Genomic DNA, 25,564 nt, shown 5'->3' with positions numbered 1-25,564 from the left:
GCGAAAGCCAGACTGAAAGGGGTCAAAAAGATAATTTTGAACAAGGAAAGATTGTAACTGGGAGGCAACAACACTTTCCAGTTTTTGGAAATGAATGGTAAGTTTCTAGATAGGGTGGAAATGATGAAGAACAGTAGGGTTCAAGTTAGGTTTTTTAAGTACTGGAGTTACTGCCGCAGTTTTAAGTGGTAAAGGGAGAGAAGCTGAAGCTAGAGATCTGTTTATGAAATGTGAGATAGGTGCAGAGATGACAGAATGAAAGAGTTTGAGGAGGGATGTGGGAGCAGGATCAGGTCGGTAAGATGAAGAATTGGACTTCAGTATTATGTCTGATAGAGGGTTTTGTAGGAGTAAAAACTAGACAAATATTGACAAGAGTGGTCTGGCAAAAAACTCAAATCTAAAGCCTCATCTATAATGCAATGGCGGACAGCATTCAACTTTTACTGGAAATAATTCAAGAAAGAAAAACAAAGCTTATCAGATACATGTACATTCATAGCATGCACTGCTATTTTAGCTTTCAGAGTGGCTTGCAATGTATAAGCATTAAACACGAACTCCATCTCAGAATTAGCTGCTCATAGTTCAGTTTGCTTGTAACACCGATTGAGAATGGCACCGGAGGAGTATTTGACCAGATTTTAAATGAAAAAAATTATTAAAGTACTGTGAATTAGCCTACAAACAAAAACACAGAAGTCTTTCTGAAATATTTAGTTTTTTATATTTCATTTTACAAGCTTTTATCTAGCCTAATTGTGTGTGTGTGTGTGTGTGTGTGTGTGTGTGTGTGTGTGTGTGTGTGTATTTTATAAATAAATAATGTGTAGTTAGAGGTTTGTTTCTTTACACATAAAGAGAACACCCAATCACTTCCACACTGTAATGAATATGATGTTATGTGTGAAATCTAATTTTGATAGGTCTGTTGAAATAACTCTTATTTTTAAGTTGTGTGTTTCCTGTTCCTGTTTCCTTTCTATTTTGCACAGGTGTGTCTCGATAGTTAATTAGTTCTTTGTATATATAGGAGGGCGTGGCCGGGCCGTGATGATGCACGACTTGTGCTGAATCAGCTGATCAGCGGGAGAGCAACTTAAAGGGGAGCCGGAGGCACCAGTTAGAGAGAGAGAGAGAGATGCATGTGGCTGTGTTGTCTGTCTGTCTGTCTGTCTGTCTGTCTGTCTGTCTGTCTGTCTGTCTGTCTGATGTTGAATTTCTTATTAAACTTGTTTAATGTTCAGCCTGTTCCTGGCTCCTCCTTGCCCATCCATATACTGTTACAGATAGGTTTTTCAAAGAACTCTTGTTTTAAGTGTGTGTGTGTGGAATTATTTGATGTCTTTATTGTTTGGCTTATTTTGCTTAGTTCTTGTTTTGCTCAGTTCTCATTAATTTTGCCCTTTATGGTTTTTGGTTTTCATTGAAATTAATAAATGTTCTGCATTTGGGTTCTAAAATCCTACTTGCCAGACCCTCGTCACACACAGAAGTATAGCTATTTTAAGAAAAACAGGCAACATCACTGGTATCATATCAGCTGATACCCAGAGTTCAGGTATTGAAATTGGATTGGGAGGAAAAAGAAAAAAACTGTGAATTGGTGTGCGAGAGAGCAGTGGACTATCTCATCTGACTGTTGTAATAACAGTCACTATACGACTGTGACGCAAAATTTGTGACTCTGCCAGAACTTCGTCGAAGGCTAAAGTTCATCCCAAAGGCTACTAATAGGCTGTCTGGTAGCATGTCATACTAAATGTTGTAAGATTGCCGATTTTGTCCTACGATGACAGAAATCCTTTAGAATTCCCGAAATTTGTCTCAGACAGCAAAACTGTAGCCAAAATCGTACAGAGTACATCGGGCTTAACCCGTGGTTCTGTTTGATTCTTGAGTTCAGAATAAACATTCAAAAAAGCAAGTTAATCCTGTTGTCTGCCTCCTGCATGAATGCTTACACCAGTAAACAGTAGTAAACACTACAGTATATACATACTTGTGTGTACATGTTTGTATGCATATATTGTATATTTATCAGCAGAGAGAGTTTTTGTAAAGCTGATGGCCTCTCTTCAACACCTGTTGTTGGCCCTCAGGGAATACGGTTTCTCTCCTGAACCTGACACTAACCACAACCTCAGTGGGACAATTGTTGAGGTGTTAAGGCGAATGTGCAATGTGCCAGATCTGCAATGAGCCATGTAATCCATAAAGGCTATTTATTTTTTAAAAGATAGCAAATATAAAAAAGCACTGCAAATATTCTGTTAAATACATTGTAAACCAAAAGCAAAAGAGTTTAAATTATTGTCACTGATGTGAATTTTTTTTAAGTCTGCACATGTTAAAAGGCTACAAAGTATGTTTGTAAAGGGATTAATGGAAAGGAGGAGGCGAGAACCGGCTTGACAATATAAATTATAGTTTAATATAAAACTTAACCAAAAAGACAAACACACAAAGGTGTCGGACTGTCCGTAAATCTCTCTCTCTCTCTCTCTCTCCCGCACTGCAGCTTTCAGTCGGCCTGTATCCCTCTCTGATGCTTGATTAGCCTGATTAGGGGCCGGGTGTTGCGGAATAACGACCCAGCCCCGACCCGCCTTCTGCCCTGCCACATTCCTCCCAAGTTCTCTCAGGCCGGCAGGTCTTCACCATCTACCTGGATGAGGGAGGGGACAAGGGGAGGGAAACCAAAAAAATGTGGCACCTACATGCTGTAACAGCGATCGTGCCAAATTAACAAAACATTTTAATAAAAAAAGAGAGAAAGGCCAACAAGGAGCTGAAGTGGGAGAGAGAGGAGGTAGAGAGAGAAAAAAAATCCCCGCCCCGCCCTCCACCTTGCCACAATGTTATAAATATTTAAAGACATTTTAAAGGCAGTTGGTAAGAGTGCAGCTGTCTGTCATTGGATTAAAATGCAGTTGTCAGATTCTGTCCAAGGGACTTGAGACTGTTCTGTTTTTGACTGCCCTATGGGCAGCCTACCTAGTCTCCTGACTTTTCTGGACTTGTGTTGTAACTACCTAGTCTTTTTCTGTACATTTTATAGGTGATGTGTATTTTTGAACGTTTAAATTTTTTCTCCTATCTCAGTCTAATATGCAAAGACATTTGGTTGATTCTCCTGAAAAGTCTAAACATTGTTGGCTGTTTCTTTGAGCATCCTGAGTAGCTCCATATGTTCAAGACCTCAATCAATGGTGTGAGTTTGGGGCGGGACTATTTCTTTCCTCAGACCAATGGAAGACAGGGAATGTATTAAGAAAGTCAATATTTTTGCGATTTCTGTTTGTGATGCTAGCAAGAAATTCACACTTCACCTTTAAATAGTTGGATGTACACCAAACTGAAAATTATGTCAAGAAAAAAGTTATACAATTTTGTAACAATTTGAAATTGTGGAAAGATAACAGAATACATTTTTTGGGTGAACAAATTTTTTTTTTAAAGGGTGCATATTAAGACAAAGAAAATGTAAATTGTTGCTATGGGACATTTAAATGTTTTTAAATTAGCATCTTGTTTTGACGTGTCCTGCCTGCATAGATTATGTTTTGTTGATACTAATTTCTTCATTGACATGTTCAGTGTACTGCTGTCCTGATCTAATAACTGTAAATGGGTTTCTTGAATCCTAATGTCCAGCTCGGTGATTATTACATACAAATGCAGTTTGCCATGATATTTTGATTTGAAACATATGCCTCTGTCTTTTTGACATAGGATCCCATTGTAGACCCTTCTGCTGTGGGACACTTGCCAGCTGCAGCCCACTCTTCGCGAAATGCCACGCGTGCAGAGGACTCAGTGTTGCCTGTAAGTTTGCTCTCTTTCTAACTGCCTCTCTCTGCCCTCTTTTCTTTTGTTGTTTATAGCTCCTTGGCCCCAATTTCTCATTTGTACAACAGCAGTAACATCTTCCCAATTTTGTGTTGAGCAAAAAACATAAGTGGCTCTCTAATTTATGCTAATGTTGCTTTGAATGCTGCACCCCTTAGTGTGTTTGTTTATCTGAAGATTTTAGATGTGAGTCAATTCAAATTAGACAGCACAAGCTTCATTCCCCTTGTCTTGACACAGGCCCACATTGCATGTTTCATGAATAGCCATTCAAATTTTGCTTTCATTATCCCTTGATACAACTCTGGGGTCATCACATCTAACTTGAGTTATGAGCACACATAACCTTCTAATGTTCACATCTAATAGTAAGGGAAATTGATTAATTTCACAGCTATTCATCTGTTTAGCTCAGGTTCACCTCACAGAAAACAATAAAAAACTTTATGGTTCGCTAAATGCTAAATAAGCACAGATGCAAATTAGATAGAAACCCCTAAAATGATAAATTACTTGGCAAAGTATCCGTTAGGAGCGGCACTGCCTGGAGAATTGACTGTGTTTGCAAAATTAGCATTGCTTCATTGCTAGCGCAATAAAAGCCTCAGGTTTTCATGCAATACTGCAGAATAAACACATCTATTTTTACCCTCCTTCCTCCTTGTCAGTGTCTAGGGAAAATTGCTCCTTTCAGGAACATAAAGCATGTTTGAGAAATTAGCCTTTTGATTACATGACAGCTGGAACAAAAAGCGGAAATCCTCAGCAGGAAAATGCTTATTAAACCTATAAGGTACACACTATTTATAAACAGTTTTGGGCTGACAGTCTGCCTCCAAAGCTGTTGTGGATGTAACAATTAGGTGTACTTACTTCTCATCCTCTCATTTTCACTGTGCCTTCCATAAAGTGTGTGCACAGAACATGTCATTCCATTTTGTCATCAATATTACCTCAAGTTGTCTTCTAGAGGCTCAGAAAGTATGTATTATTTGGCTATGAAAGATTTGGAACAAATCACTTTAAAATGAAATTTTATAACTAATACAAAAATGAAATGGGAGCCCAGAAGAAAGAATAATAGAAATGTTACGGCCATCATTCGCATTTAATCAAAAGTAAATAATAATATAAAAAATTGTGGTGCTCATGGTGCGAGATGCTAAAAAACAGCCAAAGACAATGGTCTAACGCATGTGAATATGGACCAGAAATGTAAAAATACTGTAAACGAAATGCAAGTATGTGTTCTGTGTGAATGTCAGTTAAGTCTTGAGAAACACTATTTCAGAATGGGTTGCTGTGAAATGTAGGGCAGTGATAGGCTTATGTTTACAGTGATTACGCTTATAATTTAAATAAACAATGTATTGACATATTTTGTAGTGTCTATTTAATGCTTTGCTGGTCTGCAGCTATAATGTATTATCTTGGAATTACCTTAATTTTGCGGCTTTTCTCAGCGAATATATCAAATGGGCGTGGTCCCAACACGGTTTGCGGTCTCTGTTAATTGTGTGCGTCTGGAGCTTATCAAGTGTAACATTAAGATACAACAACATATACACTTTCCATTTCTTGAAATGTCTATGTTAATGTATCACACCATTCACATGTGATTCTCATGTTTTCATTTATAGACTAAACCTGACATGGAATAAGATAATATAAATGTTATTATATGTTTATATGTATAAAATTATATATAATAGTATATTTAAAATATTATTATTTATTGTATGTGGGTTAATAATTTAAGCAGCAAAGACACATATTGCATGTCTAGTGGTAGTTTTTATTTTTATATATCACATTTCTTAGGCTTAAACATGTGAGGATGTGTATTCATCAACCTGTTACATGTCAGACATGATCATTAAATCTCATTGAAACTTGCTTTGCCGATAAATCTGAAAAGAACCCACATAATTTCTTCACTGTAAACCATAGATATTCCTTTATAATTACTTTTATTAACATTAACAGACATTATTACTAGGGATGGGCATTCATCGATCATTTTGTATTCTAATATTTAAGCTCATAAAAATGATTTCTCAAATATTCTATGATTTAAATGAAGGTAATTAATGAGAAAGGACATTGTAAAATGATTTATTTAGTCATAAAGATTGCGTCACCATTAAAAAAAATTATATCCAATTATCTAGCTTCTAATTACATCCAAAACAAGCTTATATCATGTCCTATGTTTTTTTGTTGAAAACATTTAAACAAGTAATGCATGAAAACCAAAAAGTATAGAATAAAAGCATTTAAGCTTACGCAAAGTGAAGAAAAAGAAACCGCTAATAGTGTAGACTGACACAATTAATGTACAGGACGATATAAACACTCTGCATATAATAGTTATGTTTATATTGTATCTCATGTTTTTGTTGATAAAAACAAGCATATCCACGTATTCTGTAAACTATACTCATTTATACACACCAGTTTAAATGATGGAATGTCCCTCAGCTAGCAAAGTCTTTCTCGGATGCCATGTTTGTTGTTTACAGAATTGTCACGGGGATTCGGTTTTTACAGGGATGCTGCTTTCTGATGAGCTGCACATATATGGGAGTAAAGAGTACACCGCTTATCCAGCATACATATACATTTAAACAGGAGCCCAGCTTTCTCACAGTAAGCCACATTCGGCAATAATCTGCTTTTTGGTGTCCATCTAAACATACTGACAGAACGGTTTGCTCAACAAATGTGATCCACACTCAACAGCGCCACCCAGTGCATTCTGTTATAACTGCCTGTTTTAGTTTGTGTGTTCAGGATTGAACATGCATCTCACTGTATATCTGGCCGGTAAAGCAAAACTTTGCGATATTCGAATAGTATTTTAATTTCTTTTTATTCTTATTGCAAAATGAATACAGGAGCATTCGACTATTCATGGACATCCCTAATTATTACATTCTATTAAGCTTAAAATATTATTAAAACTGCAGTTCTGCCTATTTCCACCATTGAAATCTGCTGCTCAAAAAAACCCAGAAGCGCAGTTTCCTGCAGTGTGATATCAGAATAATTTATTCGATAAATATTTTCAGGTCCTTCTGTGGCGAAGGCTGGCATACTGGGCTAACAGGTGCAATACTATGGCAAAAGTGTTCGCATGTTAGCGTTAGCATTAGCCCATGTAAACATTACAAATTACGCACAATCTATGCAAATATCTTACTTTCAATCCTTGGTGAGTTGTTATAACTGCTTTTACTCTTTTCATGTGGATTCCATTCATAGAATGAAGCAGAAAGCATAATATTTCTAGAATATGCAGCCTGAGTCCAGTACCAGATCCAGAACTGTTCAATAAACCTATAAAAATACCAGAGATCGCTTGGAAAATATTGACAAACCATACATTTTTGTAGTCATCTATATATTCAATCTTTCATCAGACTAAATATAATTTTTTCGCTTTCCATAGAGTTTATACATTTAGATCCGAATGAGGAAGTCATTGTTCATGTGGTCTGTGATGTGATACACTTTTTTCTTCATGTCCATATTTCGATCATTTCCACTGACGCGGCTTCTGGCTTCGTGGTTGAATGGATAGCATGCTATATTTAACAGACAACCAAGGATTTCAACATTATAAGAGACATGTATCATATTGTATGCAGTAAATGTAAACATATATAAACAAAGTGATGGAGCAACTGCCATCAGTACAGTTATCATCAACAGTTTAACAAGATTGCCTTTTTAACATTAATTTGAGTTTTTAAATTTATACTTTTGATTTGCTTTTTGTTTGGTTCTTTGTGACTTTGTTGAATCTCAAACAATTATGTTATTATGCACAAATATGCTAAGAGTCTAACTAAACTGTGCAAATATTTAACTGTTTCGTTTTGCTTTAAGTGTACTGTGTAAGTTTACCTTTGCTTAAATTCAAATGTCTTGCTTTGGTCAACATTCTGGAAGTGTTTTGTTAACTCTCAAAACTATAATTAGTAAAGACTAAAATGTATAAAAGTGAAATAGAAATGTGATTACAAAATAAAAACTAAACTAATCCTGACAAAATCATAAATTAAACTAACATTTATTATTAACTGAAATGTATAGTAAATTTGATACAGATACAAATACAGATAATGGCTTCGCTGCACATCCCTATTGACCAGCAGTGTTTAAGCTTTTGTTTAAAGAAAGACTGTGCATGTGTGTTGGCATAGCTGAATGAAAGCTTCTTCTCTTTAATGATATGCTTGACAATATACTGTACATCATACATTAATTATCTTCTTATACTTTAAAGAATTGTCCCTGTAAATAATAACCTTAGACTCTACTTCGATGTGCAGTGTACAGGTTTTATTATCAGCTGCCTGTCCCCTCCTCCTCATCTGACATGAAAGGTGTTAGATCAAAGTAGCTATAGGCTGAGAGAGCAGTTCTGTGGAACTATGACACCCATCGACCTGGAATTATTCATGTTGCAGTAGAAGAACATGGAAGATCTTACCTCGAAATCTTCACCTGAAAATTTCACTAAGCCATTCAAGTGCATCTTATGAATTATATATACAGTTTAATACAGTATATATATATATATATATATATATATATATATATATATATATATATACAATATACATTTCAACAGAAGTTACAATCTCAATAACAAGGGGGAAATAAAACATCAATCTGTAATAGACAGATAATGTGCTGAGAAAAGATGTGTTTTAAGCTGAGATTTAAAGATAGAAATAGACGAGATGTCACAGAGCGTTCTGAGATAGAGAGTTCCACAGTATAGGAGCAACTACACTGAAGGATCACCCACCAAAAGTGGATAAACAAAATCGATGGATAGACCACAATTTGGAATCAGAAGAATGAAGAATGCGTGCTGGTGTGTGTGGATGTAGCAGATCACATATGTAATGAGGTGCCAGATCATTGAGAGCTTTGTATATCAGGAGAAGAATTTTAAACTTAATGCAGCGTGAGACAGGCAGCCAGTGAAGACTAAACAAGATGGGATTAATGTGTGCAGAACGCTTGCCGTTAGTTAGAACTGTAGCCGCAGAGTTTTGGATGTAGTATTGTAATTTGGCAATAGTTTTAGCTGGTAGGCCAGTAAAGAGGCAGTTACAGTAGTCGAGATGTGATGAAATGAAAGCATGAACTTTTGATTCTGCATCCTTCAAAATGAGAATGGGGCGAAATCATGCAATGTGACGTAGATGGAAGAAAGCCGTTTTAGCGATGGTTCTGATGTGGGCTTCAAAAGTAAGAGATGGATCGAAAGTGATTCCCAGATTCTTAATGGTTTTAGAGGGTTTGGTCAGATTTCTATCAATATTGACACAAATGTAAATATTTCTTATAAGTGTTTCTTGCCCAGAAATCATGATCTCAGTTTTGTCAGCATTGAATTTGTGGAAATTACTGTTTACCCAGTTTTCTACATCATTGATACAGGCAGTTAATGAGCTGATGGCATGTGTTTTATCAAAACGTGCAGATGAATAAATCTGGGTGTCATCAGCATAACTGTGATGATCATGATGTCATGATGATGGATGATCTGACTTTGTGGGAGAACGTAAATTATGAACAGTAGTGGACCCAGTACAGAACCCTGGGGGATACCCTGAGTGAGAGGAGCAGTAGTGGATTTGTTTTTCTTAATCAAGATTAAAAATTGTTTGATAGTGAAATAGGATGAAAACCAGGATAGAGCAGTGCCAGTAATACCAATATCTGAAAGTCGGGAAAGGAGTGTTTTGTGGTAAACAGTGTCAAAAGCAGAGCTCAGGTCAAGCAAGATCAGAATACTGAGAAATCCAGAGTCAGCAGAGAGGAGGAGATCATTAATAACCTTCAAGAGAGCAGTTTCAGTGCTGTCGAATATGGGCGAAAGCCAGATTGGAAAGGGTCATAGAGATTATTAGCTGCAAGATGTGAATGTAACTGGAAGGCTACAACTTTTTCGAGACGTTTTGATATAAAAGGCAGTTTAGAAATAGGATGATAGTTGCAGAGGGAAGATGGTTCTAAGTTGGGACCTTTAACAGCGGCAATTTTAAGATCAGTTGGAACAATGGCAAATGCAAGATTTGTGCTTATCATATGTGAAAAAGGCGCCGAAATTACTGACTCACAGTGTTTAAGAAGGGAGGTTGGGGCAGTGTCCAACTGACAGGATGATTAGCTAGAATGTAAAATTAGATCACTGACTGATGATGGGCTAGTGGGAGTGAAGGAGGAGAAAGGGTGGATAGGTTGTTCAGACAGACATTCATGCAGAGAATCTTCAGAAATGTTTGACGTGAATGTTTGGTTAATGGAAACAATTTTTTTTGAAAGAAGTGAAAGAAGGATGATGTTTATGCTAGTATATGCTATTACTCTCTCTGATGATAGACTCTTTTTTTCTTCACCAGGGTCTAAGCAGCCTCTTCAGCTCACTGAAAGTGGTGCGATTGCTCCGTCTGGGTCGAGTGGCACGCAAACTGGACCATTATCTGGAATACGGTGCTGCTGTATTAGTTTTACTGGTGTGTGTCTTTGGCCTGGTGGCGCATTGGCTGGCCTGCATCTGGTACAGCATTGGTGATTGTGAGGTCATCGATGAGGCCACCAACAGCATCAAGACAGACAGCTGGCTTTATCAATTAGCTATCAGCATTGGCACACCATACCGGTACAATGCTAGTGGCTCTGGCCAGTGGGAAGGTGGTCCCAGAAAGTACACGCTTTACATATCTTCTCTCTATTTCACCATGACAAGTCTCACCACAATTGGATTTGGAAACATTGCTCCAACTACCGACGGGGAGAAGATATTCTCTGTGGCCATGATGATGGTGGGCTGTAAGTATCATTCATTAAGTAATTTCCCTGCTTCATGAACGCTCTATCTAGACTAGTGGTTTGCAATGAGGGGGCTGGGGCCCACAAGGGGGCCTCAGCAACTTTCTGAGAGGACTTTTAATAATTTACAGTAAGTTTAATTAAAATAATTGATTGAACATACCACATAAACTCACTAAATACTATTCATCAAGACTGCTTGGATCTCAGACAGTCGCTTTTGCAAAAATGTGTCCAATGCAACGCATGTTGAAGAAAACAGCGTTATTGGTTGCCAACATATGTTGCGTTTGGGATGCAGGTCCCCAAAATGAGATGTGCTCGTGTCCCAATAAGGCTTCTTACGTAGCTTAACTAGCTACTTCAGCAAGACCAGCAATATCAGCAAAGTTTTGCTAGTGAGCATGGCTATGTTGGTCGACCAATTAGACCAGCACCAAACCAGCATAAACCAGCTAAGCAGGTCTTTTAAACAGGGAATACATTCCAAAAAACATTAGAATAGTGCTAATTGCATTCTGACCAATCAAGACATGTCAGGAAAGTGCTATTCAAGAGCATTGCAGACACATTTATAGGTATCATATAACATTATATAATTTTATATATTTCAATTTTCTGCCCTAGCAGGCTTTACATCTGTAATAGAATTTGCATTATGTCCCAACAAGACCTCTGATGCATCTTTGAAAACATTTCCTGAGATATATCCTCTCTTTCTGAACTGCTACATTCAATCAATAATGAATAAGCATGCACAGGCTTTAAACCTTCTCATACAGTAACACCACTCTTTGCTCTTGGTTGCCTAATCACTTGCTGTTACATCATAGTACCTTCTCCAAAGATCCTTAAGTACTAGGATGAGCTGTTACTGGAAGCATTTGGTTAAACTGTAAACAGAGTGACCCAGGAGGCTGACAAACAGTTGTGTTAGTCAGAATGGAAGGATGGCACAGCTGATTCCATAACACAGGAGTTCATGAAAGACATATTGCGGAGCACTGTTGACAAATTAATTAGCAGTTAGATTACAATACTTCCTGCTATCCCAGTTTAATGTGACTATTAGAAGGGGCAGTTCAGACCAAATACGTTCATGTGCAAAAAAGAAATTACACACTTAATCTTTAAATTATTAATTGGAAATCTGGCAGCACTCAAGATTGTTTACACATTATATAATTTTGAGGCTGACTCTAGAGCACTTGCTGACTTCAGAACAGTTAGGTTATAGAGGATGGCAGCACTGAAAGTTTCCTGATGTGTAGTGGTGCAGCATTTGCTGTTGGTTTGCCGCTTGGTTGGTTTAAGCATACTGCTTTCTGTACACAAAAATGACATCAGATGGGGGGTAGACCTTGTTTTGTTTTCGTGGATACATTACACAGTGCTACGGCATGTTGGATTGTGTCATGTTCTATTGTAGCTACATTAGCCAAATCCAGCTATTACTAAATAATGATGACGTGTGCTTAGATATATTGCACTAATAAACCATAATAATTGCATTAGAAAGACTAGCTGATTAATGCAGAGTTGAATTGCCTGTTCACACTGTGCCATAACATACTGTAGGTATATATCTGTGTTAATCCTGCATCTATGCAAGCATACTGTACTTTTTGTGGGGTGCTGGTGAATCAAGGTTTAATGCATGATATGCATGGGACTGGATTTAGATTAGATCTGGGGAAATATTATTAGGATAATCACCATGTTAAAGCCAGCTGTACTCAGAAGTGGGTACAGTACAGTAGCCACAAACTGTACTCAAATAAAAGTCTGATTACTTAAAAACATTATTACTCAAGAAGAAGTAAAAGTACTAACATTAATAATTACTTGAGTAAGAGCAAGAAAGTATCCAAATAAAGAGTACTCAAGTAGTGAGTAACTTGTTACTTTCACAAATGACATTATATAGGTTAACTCCCCTATATTCCATTACATAATACATTTACATGTATTACAGAATTATTATTATTATTAATGGTAATTTTGTCATCGTTCACTATCATGTTTTTCCAAACCCTTATGAATTTCTTTCTTCCATGCAACGCAATAAGGAGATATTAGACAGAATGTTTGCCTGTGTCACTATTTACTTTTAGTGAATGTTTTTTTCTCTATATATTTTGAAAGTGAATGGTGAACGAGAATGTCAGTCTGTAACCATCTGTCTAACATAATTTGTGTTCCACAGAATACAGGTCACATGGGTTTGGAACAACACGAGAGTAGAGAAATTATGACAGAATATTAAATTATGGCTGAGCTATCACTTTAAAGGGAAAGTTCAACCAAAAATCTAAATTTACTCATCATTTACTCACCCTCATGCCATCCCAGATATGTATAATGTCCTTTCTTCTGCAGAACACAAATTCAGATTTATTTGAAGAATTTTTCAGCTCTGTAGGTCAGTAGAATGCAAGTGAATAGGTGCCAAAATTTTGATGCTCCAAAAAGCACATAAAGTCAGGATTCAAGTTAGCTATAAGACTCCAGTAGTTAAATCCATACCCAGGGTTGTGAGGCTTACTTTTTAAATGTATTCCACTACAGATTACAGAAAACATGCTGTAAAATGTAATTTGTAATGTATTCCATTAGATTTCTCAAGGTCAGTAACGTATCCTAAATACTTTGGATTACTTCTTCAGCACTGCTAGTTTTTTCACTTGTTTTGACTATAAAAACTCTGCCAGTACAGTAAGATAAAATACACATGTTAAAAATACATCTGAAAAACCTAAATATATAATGCAGTGTTGTTTCTAAAACAAGATAAATCAAATGTATCTTTTTTCGAATTGAAGGATTTTTAGATATTTTTACAGGAAAACAATACAAAAATGATCAAGAATACTACTTTTGCCCTAATATCAAAGGTCTTACTAGAAAAAAGAAATTATGATCCAACGTGAATTTTCATGATAAAAAAACATGATCGTGCCTGGTAACTTGTGCATGTAAAATGGCTAGAAATAGCATTTTATTTTAGCGTAAAGCTGACAATTTACACAAGGTTTATTTTTGTTTCTTCAGCTCCATATTTACATTCATACGAGCAGAGTATGAGCAGAGAAGAAAGTTTGAAGTAACTCATCTTAAGAAATTGGTTCACCGTTATTCAAATGTACTTTGGATTGCATAATTTATATATATAAATGTTTTTCATCTGAAAGGACTAAATATTAAATGAAACAAATGACAGTAAAATGCAAAGTAATCTCTTCAGTAATCAAAATACTTTTTGAATGTAACTGTATTCTAATTACCAATTATTTAAATTGTAACTGTAGGGGAATACAGTTACTTACATTTTGTATTTTAAATACTTAATCCTGTTACATTTATTTAGTTACTCCCCAACCCTGTCATTATCTTCAGATGTGAGATGATAGGTGTGGGTGAAAAACAGATCAATATTTGTCATTTTTTGCTAGACGAATCAGGAGTGGTGGTGGTGTAGTGGGCTAAAGCACATAACTGTTAATCAGAAGGTTGCTGGTTCGATCCCCACAATCACCACCATTGTGTCCTTGAGCAAGGCACTTAACTCCAGGTTGCTCCGGGGGATTGTCTCTGTAATAAGTGCACTGTAAGTCGCTTTGGATAAAAGCATCTGCCAAATGCATAAATGTAAATGTAATGTAAATGAATCACCAAAAACACAAGAAGAAGAATGTGAAAGTGATCTGTTTCTCATCCACACCTCTCACAATGCTTCTGAAGATATTGATTTAACCACTGGAGTCTTATGGATTACGTTTATGCTGATTTATGTGATAAAATTTTTTTTGCTTTAATATATTGCCAACCATTCATTTTGTATGGACTAAAAGAGTTGAGAAATTCTTCTAAAAAGCTTAATTTAAGTTAAGAAGAAATAAAGTCATTCACATCTGGCATGAGGGTCAGTAAATTATGAGAAAACTAGCATTTTTGGGTGAACTATTCCTTTAAATGCTCTTGTCAGATCTGGATTAATTTGTCAATAAGAAGAGAGGTTTGGAAATATTTAAACTCTGGTCCTGGAACACTCGCTGTGTCTGAAACCACCCCCATCCATTATATAGTGCATTATTTCGGGTGTCCCTATCCCTTCAATGGGCTCTTGTCAGATCTGGATGAATTTGTCAATAAGAAGAGAGGTTTGGAAACCTTTCTAGTAATTATTACAGTGAAAACATGAAAATGTCACACAGGGACAATATATATAAAGCTGAAATATAAACCAAAGCAAGATCATGCTTTATTAATAATACATGCTTTTTTTCATAGCTTTTATTTCTTATTCCTGTATAATTACAGTTTTCAGTTTTGAAATAATTTATATCATTAGTTCTGTACAGCAGAACCACCGCTCTCTAAATGCAGAGTATGCAGCCTGCATAGAGCACCAACCCTGATATAGTGCACTATTTCGGGTGTTCGCCATTTTGTAGGATTGTCTGAATTCTGAGTGAGCCAATCTTTCCCTACTTATATTCACTCATTCTTACCCACAATGCACTCTAATTTCAAGTGTGCATTTGATGTACACTCAACAATGGTTAATTGTCCATAATCCACCACTGGGAAGACGTACGTAGCTGAGAGCGGGAGCACGTGCTGGAGAGACATCAGTTTACTACTTGATTCACTCCTGCAAAGTTTTATTTCAGGCTGAATGTATTAAATTACTTTTTTTTTACAAATCATTACTTGATTAAAATAACATAATAACATAAAGAGAGGCAAAACATACAGATACTTTTAAAAATGTACTCTTTATTTGTATTTGTACAGAATTTTGCCATTAAGCTGAATTCTTTTTATATTAAATAATTCACTGAGGTGATGTTATTTTTAACTCAGGAGACTGCACACATGGAAATGATAATCCTGTGGATGATTTAAATATTCAGTTATAACATGTAGGTTATGATAACTTTGGTGCTGTTTATGGTCGGATGAGGGTGCGATGCACCCAGAAATGCTATCCAGCTAAAGTATAACAAATAAATACAATAATGTACATTTGATAAAATGTGTTTACTCTTTATATTAACATTGTATTAATATTAGGGCTGTCAATCGATTAACATTTTTAATCGAATTAATTACATGGTGTCCCGATTAATTAATCGCATTTAATCGCATATACAAACAAGCCCCTCATATAACAATAATTCAATATATAATGATGAAATAATTATACATAGTTATCTTTAAATATTTAAAAATTTTATATATATATATATATATATATATATATATATATATATATATATATATATATATATATATATATATATATATAATAAAACATATTCAGATAATTAAAATGCATTACATGTCTTATCATTGATAAGACAATACAAAAAGCGTCTTTAGAATACAATGTATTGTTTACTACCATATTATTGAACATAAGCCAATCATTGGCATACAGTTCACAGCAATGCATTTCACAAGTGAATTTGTCAATCAGTTAGAGATTTATTATGAGGGCTTATTTAAGGATCCGTCAATGAACAGCTGCGTCAGACATGCTTGTGTAGCGTCTAGGGTGCGTTGCGTTATAAACATCAATTTTTAGGTCACTGTGTCAAGTTAAATATAGTTTAATACTTTGAACACATATTGAGATCCCTTAGTTCGGATTTGCACTCCATCAAGTGTTTTGAACACAAGAACGTAACTCATGTTTGTATTGTAAAGTTGAATAAAGTTTCGTTTGCACGTGTACTTTATATAGGTATGTTATTTAGTCTGTGTAGTCTCATGTGGTTCTGTGTTTGTCCTATGTTGTTTTATGTAGCACCATGGCCTGGGAGGAACGTTGTCTTGTCTAATTTCACTGTGTACTGTACTAACTGTATATGGTTGAACGACAATAAAAACCACTTGACTTGACTTGACTTGTGCTGCCTGCTGAAGGGTTGTTTTGTTCACTGTATTAACTGTGCATTGCCCATACGGCCTAAGTTTCACTTACTGCCCTCTGGAGTAAACAAGTGGTACTACAAGCTTGCATTTCTCCAGAATCGTCCTTATTATAGTCCAGGGCATTGCGATTAATTGCGTACTTTTTTAACACTTTATTTTTCATAAAATTAATCGAACTGAATTAACGTGTTAAATCGATAGCCCTAATTAATATATTATTTAATAAGAGGTTTCACTTTGAATAGCATGATGCTGCAGCAGTGATGGGCTCACTGGGCTTGAGTGACAGTCTGTGACAGCACGTGCAGCTGTGTGAACTTCTGCTGTTATATATATATATCGCTCAATAAATGACACATTAATTAAAATGGAATCCAGTAATGTAACGACAGGAACACTGCCCATTGTAACGAAGTAAATGTAAATTTTTTTCATTCGAAATTTACTTGAGTGAGTGTAAAATGTACACACTTTTAAACCTACTCTATAAGTAAATTGTTTTCCCCAAAAAGTTACTCAAATAAATGTAACAGAGTAAATATAGGCTGTACTGATATGGGCTTTTTGTTGTAGAGCTTCTCTGTAGACTTCTTTTATCTCTTGTTCTTCTCCTTGTTTGTATAAATTAGCCTTTTTCCTCTTTTTTTTCTGCCCTTATCTTCCCAATTTGGCATGCCCAATTCCCAATGTGCTATAAGTCCTCATGGTGGCGTAGTGACTCAATCCAGGTGGCGGAGGTACGAATCTCAGTTTCCTCGACATCTGAGACATCAATCCGCACATCTTATAATGTGGCTTATTGCAAACCACATTATAGCAACCATGAGGAGATTAACCCAATGTGATTCTACCCACCCTAGCAACCGGGCCAATTGGTTGCTTAGAAAGCCTGAATGGAGTCACTTATACCCAGGCCCCAGCCTTTTTCCTATTTTTAACATAAATCCTGGGGATCCATGCTTGTAAAGCTCTCTTTAACTCGCACAGACTTACATTCTGTTGGGGTGTAAGACACATGTATGGACGTAGTTCAGATGAAGCTGTGCAGCATAGAGCAGTATATCATTTTAATGCGGTTTGGGGAAAGAGGGATGGCATGTGCTGAGTAAGGAAATTTATGAAATATGCCTCAGGACTGCTGGGGGCCACATTGTCATGTGACCACTGTCTCTTAGGGCCTGATTCTATCAATAAACATTCCATTCTTTGCCAGTAACAAGAGCGTTTTTGCAGCACAGTTCAGTCAGCAGTAATGGTATCATCTATGGGCTTTCCAAAGGTTTATGTGTTCCTGGTGCACCAATGTGATAGAGTCTCCACCTCATAGAACTCAGCAGTACACATAATGGCATTCTGCTGCTTGTTTCGAACTATGTTTGAGCCTCTGACTTTTGTAAGTGACTGTTACAGTCAGCACAGGGGAGGCATTTGGCTTTACTGGAGCAGACATTAATAGGAAAGGCAGATCTATGTCTAATATAATAGGGTCTTGTAAAGTGGCATTATACCCTGCTGAAATACCAGCTTAAAGGGATAGTTCCCACTAGGGCTGCACAACTTATCAAAATAAAATCAATATAATATTGATATTTAGGAAACAATTACAGTAATTTCATGGCCCTGTTCACTGCGAAGTCACAGTATACAGTTGTCTTTTAATTTTAATAAATTGTAGAAATACTACTGTAAAATATACTGTGAAAGTCCTGCAACTAGTAGTCAGGAATTTACTGTAAACTCACACTAAATCTCTGTCCAGTGTGCATAATTTATTCAAACGTCATCAGTTATTTGATGTTTGTCTCAAGGTGTTATAATTGGCACCCCATTGCGATACTGCTACGATTCAGCATTCCTACACCCCTCATATATTTTACAGGTACAATTTCAATATGAAAAAAGTTGTATTTCTTTATTTGTTTGTTTTTGGCTGAAGTGAAAAAAGTTTGGCTCTTAGTAGACTCAAGTATTAACCTTAAAAGAGGTGCCTTTAGGCTTCTTTTCTGACAGTAGAGCATAAGCAAAACATAACTTAATTTTGGTCAAAAGGAATCACTTAGCTACTAGGTTTTTTGTTTATGATATTGCAGTTCTTGGAATCGCAATAATTTTCGAAATAATCACAATATGAATTTCAGCTCTAGTTCCCACAAATAAGAATTTTCTGTCACTATTCACCATTACTCACAGTTGTTCCAGATACAGATAACATTTTTCTTCTTCCGTAGAACATAGAAGGAGATGGAATGCAGAATGTTATTATCAGTCACCATTCACTTTAATTGCGTTCTATGTGAACGACCCCTGGCTTAGATCAATAAGATCAGAAGGAATAAAACTGAACTCAGTTCATGATGGGCATATGATGTCAGACATTTCAAACGTCTTGTATGTACACCCCACAGAGAAAGTCATTTTTACTCACCAATTGAACAGTATTGTGTTGGAAGTCTTTTGATTCATGCTTTTTGTCAATAAGAATCTCCATTCACAAATAAAGGTGATGTGTTGGCTTGTTTATTCAGTGTGGTACAGTGATGCATTCCTGTGTTTGTGAAGTTATTGATCTGCCGTCTCTGACTAATTACTCACCCTTCTCTGAGTGACCAGACGTGCTTTTTACTATTGTTTCTCCTTGCATTTCTTAAAAAAAAAAAAAAAAAAAAGTGAGATCAAGCTTCCAAATTCTTTACTTTATTTCCTCTTTATTTTAGGTTTATATTTGTAGGGCTTAAAATGCTGAAATTGTATCCAAAAAATAAAAGGCAAGACTTTTCTTTGGAATTCACTGCCAAGAATCTCTTTCTACCATATGAAGGACAATTGAATTCAAATTAGATAAAAAATAACACTGTATCATGATGTGTATAATGACGCGAATAAGTATTCTCTACTGCCTGCTTGCACCTGATGATTATCTGTTGCTTTCTCTGCCAAGAAAATTTGGGTTTGCACCTATAATGCAAAACCTAATCTTTTTCTTGCTGCTGTCATGGAAAAGAGAAACTGCTTCCATCATTATTTCTTACAGCAAACAGGGAGAGTGAATGGCATGCACAATATTATGCAATGCATCATTAAGCACCAGCGATTTAAGTGGGATGTAGAATGTTACTGTCCAGAGATTAAGGTCTACAGGGTTTATGGATCTTGACTATATGTGGTTTAAACAGTCCATCCAGATGGCAGGTATATTGATCTTTCAATCAATATTTTACAGAAACAGTATAAATAGCTGGGGTTATTGCCAAATTGTGTCTAATTTAAGAACAGAATGGTGCAGAGCATGCTGAGTGACTCCAGCCAGGTCTCCTAAGCAACCAAATTGGTTGGTAACCTCCTCGTGGTCACTATAATGTTGTTCTCGCTCTCGGTGGGGTGCGTGGCAAGTTGTGCGTGGATGCTGCAGAGAATAGCGTGAAGCCTCCACACACGCTACGTCTCTGTGGTAACACGCTCAATAAGCCACATGATAAGATGCGCAGATTGACGGTCTCAGACGCGGAGGCAACTGAGATTCGTCCTCCGCCACCCAGATTGAGGACGAGTCACTATGCCACCACGAAGACTTAGAGCGCATTGGGAATTGGGCATTCCAAATTGGGGAGAAAAAAAAGATCATTTTCTCTATCATTTTAGAAATCATTTGAGATGATATACAGTACTGTGCAGAAGTTTTATGCACTTGTGAAAAATGCTGTATAGTGAGGATGTCTTCAAAAATAATGACATAAATAGTTTTCATTTATCACTTAATGTCATACAAAGTCAAGTAAACATAAAAAAGCTAAATCAATATTCAGTGTGACCACCTTTGCCTTTAAAACAGCACCAATTCTCCAAGGTACACCTGGACACAGATTTTCTTGGTTGTTGGCAGATAGGATGTTCTAAGCTTCTTGGAGAATTCGCCATAGTTCTTCTTATTTAGGCTGTCCCTTTATTTAATCTCAGACTGACACGATGTTCAGAAATGGCTCCTACCTGTGATAGATTGTGGCAATTTTGTTCTGCTGTTTCGAGAAGATTCCACTGCTCGAAAGTGCATATATATGTTCCACTTTATGTTAGGTGTCTTTAACTACTAGGTACTTAAATATTTGATAAAATGTACTTCTTACAGGTTGTAGCATTGTACTTACATTTAAAGTACCTGCATTATTTGAATTGCATTTGTAGTTCCAATGTTAACCTTACCCTGAACCTAACCCTAACTAACTAACTAACTAACTAACTAACCAACTAACTAACTCCAACCTAACATTGTTGGGAACAAACAAATGGCTGACGACTTGAATGTGTTTTAGTGTAGATTTGAAAGGCCCAGTCTCGCACCCCACGCCTGCTCTGACCTTCACTTAACACAAACATCAACACCTACTGCAACCACCCCCCGCCCCTCCTCCTTCTACTCAACCTGCACTTAACATCTGTGAAGAGGAGGTGTATCTTCCAGAAACAAAAGACAAGGAAATGCAGGGCCAAGACAGTGTTTCACCCACTTGTCTAAACTCCTGTGCTGACCAGCTGGATCCCATCTTCACACAGATCTGTGTGAAGTTCCCTGCTGCTTCAAATGTTCCACCATCGTTCCTGTCCTAAATAAACCCAAAATCACAGGACGTAACGACTACAGACCCATCGCTCTGATGTATGTTGTCATGAAGTCACTTGAGAGACTGGTGTTGGCCAAACTGAAGGACATCACTGGACCCTTTCTAGATCCCCTTCAATTCGCTAATTGATAAAAAGTGAATGGGTGCCATCATTTTTTTTTGTAAATAAATAAATAAATAAAATCACATAAGTCAGCATAAAAGTAATCCATAATGCTCCGATGGTTAAATAAATATCTTCAGAAGTTATGTGAAATGTGTGGAAGAGAAACGGAGAAACAGATCACTTTCACATTCTTATTTTGCTTTTGGTGATTCACATTCTTCTCTGCATATCACCGCCTGCTGGGCAGGGAGAAGAATGTCTAACATAAAATGACAAATATTGATCTGTTTCTCACCCACACATGTCATATCACTTCTGAAGATATGGATTTAACTACTGGACTGATATGGATTACTTTTATGATTCCTTAATGTGCTTTTTGGAGCACTACTGACCTACAAAAATCATAATTTTTTATCTGCAGAATAAAGAAGTCATACATATCTGGGATGGCATGAGGGTGAGTAAATGATGAGGTAATTTTCCTTTTTGGGTGAACTACCCCTTTAAAGTGATAGCTCAGCCATAATTTAATATTCTTTCATCAATCCCCAACCCTCAAATTGTTCCAAACCCATGTGACCTTCTGTATTCTGTGGAACACATATGATGTTAGACATAATTTTAGAGACTGGCAGTCTCAGTCACCATTCACTTTCAAAATATACATATATATATATATTAAAACATTCACTGAAAGTAAATGGTGACCAAGGCTGACATTCTGTCTAATATCTCCTTATTGCGTAAGAAAGAAAGTCATACAGGTTTGGAACAACATGATGGTAAATGATGACAAAAATACCATTAATAATAATAATAATAATTCTGTAATACATGTTAAATGTGTATTATGTAATTGAATATAGGGGAGTTAACGTCTATTATGTAATTTGTAAAAGTATCGAGATACTCACTACTTGAGTACTCTTTTAATTGGATACTTTCTTACTCTTACCAAGTTTTAATTAATTAAGTAATTATTTATGTTAGTACTTTTACTTCTACTTGAGTAGTAATTTTCTAAAGTAATTGTATTTATACTTGAGTATAGTTTTTGGTTACTCTATTCTACTCTGTTCCAATCCCATGCAAAAGGTGCTGAGTATTAATGCAGATGGGTGTTGTACTATCCAACCCATTCATTATATATTTAGATGTATTTATTTTTTCCACAGAAACTTTCATTTCTTGTATTTTAATCTAAAAAGGATTTTAAACACTTTCCCTTATAGACATATAAAGTCATAAATGAATTAACCTAAAATCTTAATACATTTCCAGCATTTTCAGTTTACAACTGGAAAGATGGAGCAGCCTTGTTTAAAGGCAGTTTAAAGTATACAGTTATGTCCCAAAAGTACCTTAAAAATCCCTTAAAAGTAATTCTGTTACCACAAAATGATTCTAAAAACCTTCACCACAGGAAATAAAGAGCATATAAAATGCTTTAGACAGAAATGTGACATGGAAAGTGACAAGCTTGCATTATGAGTTGACAGTGACCATACATTAAATACGTTTAGTACATTGGTCCTACTTTTACCTAATAAAGGATCATCGTGAGGTTTTGGTTTGTTTTGTCCTTTGGTGAAAATTTCCTTGGTGATTCTAGCAGTGGTGTTTCAAATGACTTGATCATATACTTGTTAACCTCTACCTTACAGATAGACCATCCTTTCTCCTTATATTCTTCATTACTTCAAAGGCTTAATTCAAATATATTTCAACCAAAAAATTGGATTTTAAAAAGTTCATGTACATGTTAAGCATCAACTACCCACGATGGATTTATTAAATATGTATTAATAGATTTGTAAATACCTTCTTATTTATCTACAATTTCATTCAGACACAACTGCAGTTTGAGAAGCAATCTTTATGTAAAAAACAAAACAAAAAAACAATACAAACAAAAAAACAGTAAGGTGTCTCACACCAGTAATCATGTTATTGAATGCCCTGTGTATTTTTGCCATATGGGTTATTTGCTTGTCTCCATTTATTAGTCAAAATATTCTAGTTTATAGCCTGACCCACGCTTAGCAGGAAACTCATAAGTCCCTCTTGATGGCTAACAAACATGTGTCAGGCCAGATAATAGACAGCAGTTTTGTGGACTGTTAAGTGTGGAGAGGCCAAGAGGCCTGTGTTTACTGCCTAATGGGCAAGCAAAAACATTTGCAACAAAGCTGGGGTTATTGCTACAAACAAGCAGGCACTACAGGGAGACAGATCTGATAAAATGTGAGGGATATATACTGTACACTATTGTGGTGCATCCACAGCCTTAGGGAACTGAGTGCCTCTCTGAGGTGCTATATTGATTCTTGTGTTGCAGAGAGAGGAGAAGGTTTCTTAATGTAGCAGGGGAAGGAGGGTTAGTTTGGGGAAAGATAGAGAGCACATTGTAAATCCCTCTGTTGTTGTAATGTGTGAGAGATCGCTGACCTCACTACTGACAAAGACAGTGAGTCCTCTGATACTGTAAATAAAAGAAATATAGAAACAGAACCTGTCGATAATTAGCTGGCCATTCCAGATGAAGTCAGAGGTGGGAAAAGTTCCTACTTTCGATCTCAAAGAGTTCCTGTTAAACACACACATGCCCAGATGGAATCTTTGTGCACAGACCTCTGCAGATATTTGCTGATGTTGTCTCATCTCCCATTCCTTGCATTTTATATATATATATATATATATATATATATATATATATATATATATATATATATATATATATATATATATATAGGACTGTCAATTTAACGCGTTAATTCAGTGCGATTAATTTGACTAAAAATAACGCGTAAAAAAAATTAACGGCATTAATCGCAATGCCCCGAGGAACGTAATATGGAAGATTCCTGAGAAATGCAAGCTTGTAGTACCACCTGTTTACTCCAGAGGGCAGAAAGTGAAACTTCAGGAAAGCATTGCGATTAATTGAGTACATTTTATTAACGTGTTATTTTTGTAAAATTATATATATAATTGATTACAATATTTAATCTAATTAATTACATGGTTATATATATATATATATTGGCTAATTTGGGTTTGTTTTCAGCTTCTAAAAAGATAGGGCTGTACAGTGCAACAATTTTCCTCGTATTTGCAATTAGATGCAAATGATATGATATGCGACGACAAATTTGAATCCATTGCATGTGCGAGAATTGTGATATCCGCCTATGATTAGTGTTGCAACAAAGAACATGCACAAGAAATCTAATCTCTGCATTGCTAATACCTAATCTTGAGCACTCGAATGTGTTAGGGTTGCAGTAATGTTCCATGCGGCACGTTCAAGACACTGAACACGGCCAAAAATTAGACCAGCGGAATAATTTGATCAATAAAAATGCGAGCTTTTATTCTATTTGTACTTGAAGTCTGTGAGCATCTTGTTGCCTGTGGTGCTTTTGACTCTGGTCTACTAAATTAAAAATATTAAAAATCATATTATTGTTTTAACTACATAGATGAAATTGAGAAAATGTGTATTCTGTGGGGCAAATGGCCAGCCAAGGGGTGTTAAAGCACCTTGATTTATCTTGTTATGAATATTTATAGTGATACAAATTTATTCTTATATAAAATAAGTCTTTAAAAGTATTACACTATCAACATTTTTATAGTTGTAGTAGTACATTGTAGATGTTGTAAATAATAAAAGTAATAAAAAACACTATAACATAGTCTTCACCATACTTTAGTGTAGGGGTTGGGAACCTATGGCTCGCGAGCCTCAAGTGGCTCTTTGTTAAAAATTAAGTGGCCTGCCTGGTGTCTCATCATTCACCAACACATGATAATTTTAAACTTTCTAGAGATCATTTTCCTGCAGAAAGTGTGGGTGCGATTGCAAAGCTTGAAGTCAGTGACACTGTTTTTATTTCCTTTCTTCCAAATTTGTCATACAGCCTACTCCTGGTGAACAAGGTTTGAAATGAACACCTGCCAAATACAGATTCTTCAAGCGCAATGGTGGGTAATTTTGCAGATGTGTCAGACACTGTGGAGGGTGATCTGTAAGACTTTTCGGAGTGGTATATGACAAGAAATTAAACAAAAAGACGTGCGTTTAATGAAACGTGTGATTATATTTTGAAGAACAGACGAAAGAAAAGCAGCCGATGGGCGTCTGATTTGATATGTGTGCGCAGCGAGCTCTGCTGTTCACGAGTGCAAT

At 36.1% G+C, this 25,564-nt stretch overlaps 1 protein-coding gene across 2 annotated transcripts in view; it reads left to right on the top strand.

Annotated features, from left to right (window-relative positions):
• LOC127624452 (potassium voltage-gated channel subfamily H member 5-like) overlaps positions 1–25,564 on the top strand; it is a 153,916-nt gene that overhangs the window by 57,276 nt on the left and 71,076 nt on the right. For both annotated transcript variants that reach the window (XM_052099280.1, XM_052099279.1), the window contains exon 7: positions 10,278–10,707. In XM_052099280.1, the coding sequence (XP_051955240.1) occupies positions 10,278–10,707 (430 nt within the window). The remainder of the gene's footprint in view (positions 1–10,277; positions 10,708–25,564) is intronic.

This window comes from Xyrauchen texanus, chromosome 30 (genome assembly GCF_025860055.1).
Source record: "Xyrauchen texanus isolate HMW12.3.18 chromosome 30, RBS_HiC_50CHRs, whole genome shotgun sequence".
In the NCBI taxonomy this organism is placed as follows: Eukaryota; Metazoa; Chordata; class Actinopteri; order Cypriniformes; family Catostomidae; genus Xyrauchen; species Xyrauchen texanus.
The sequence above is the reverse complement of the archived record's forward strand: the minus strand, read 5'-3'. Positions and strand labels throughout refer to the sequence as shown.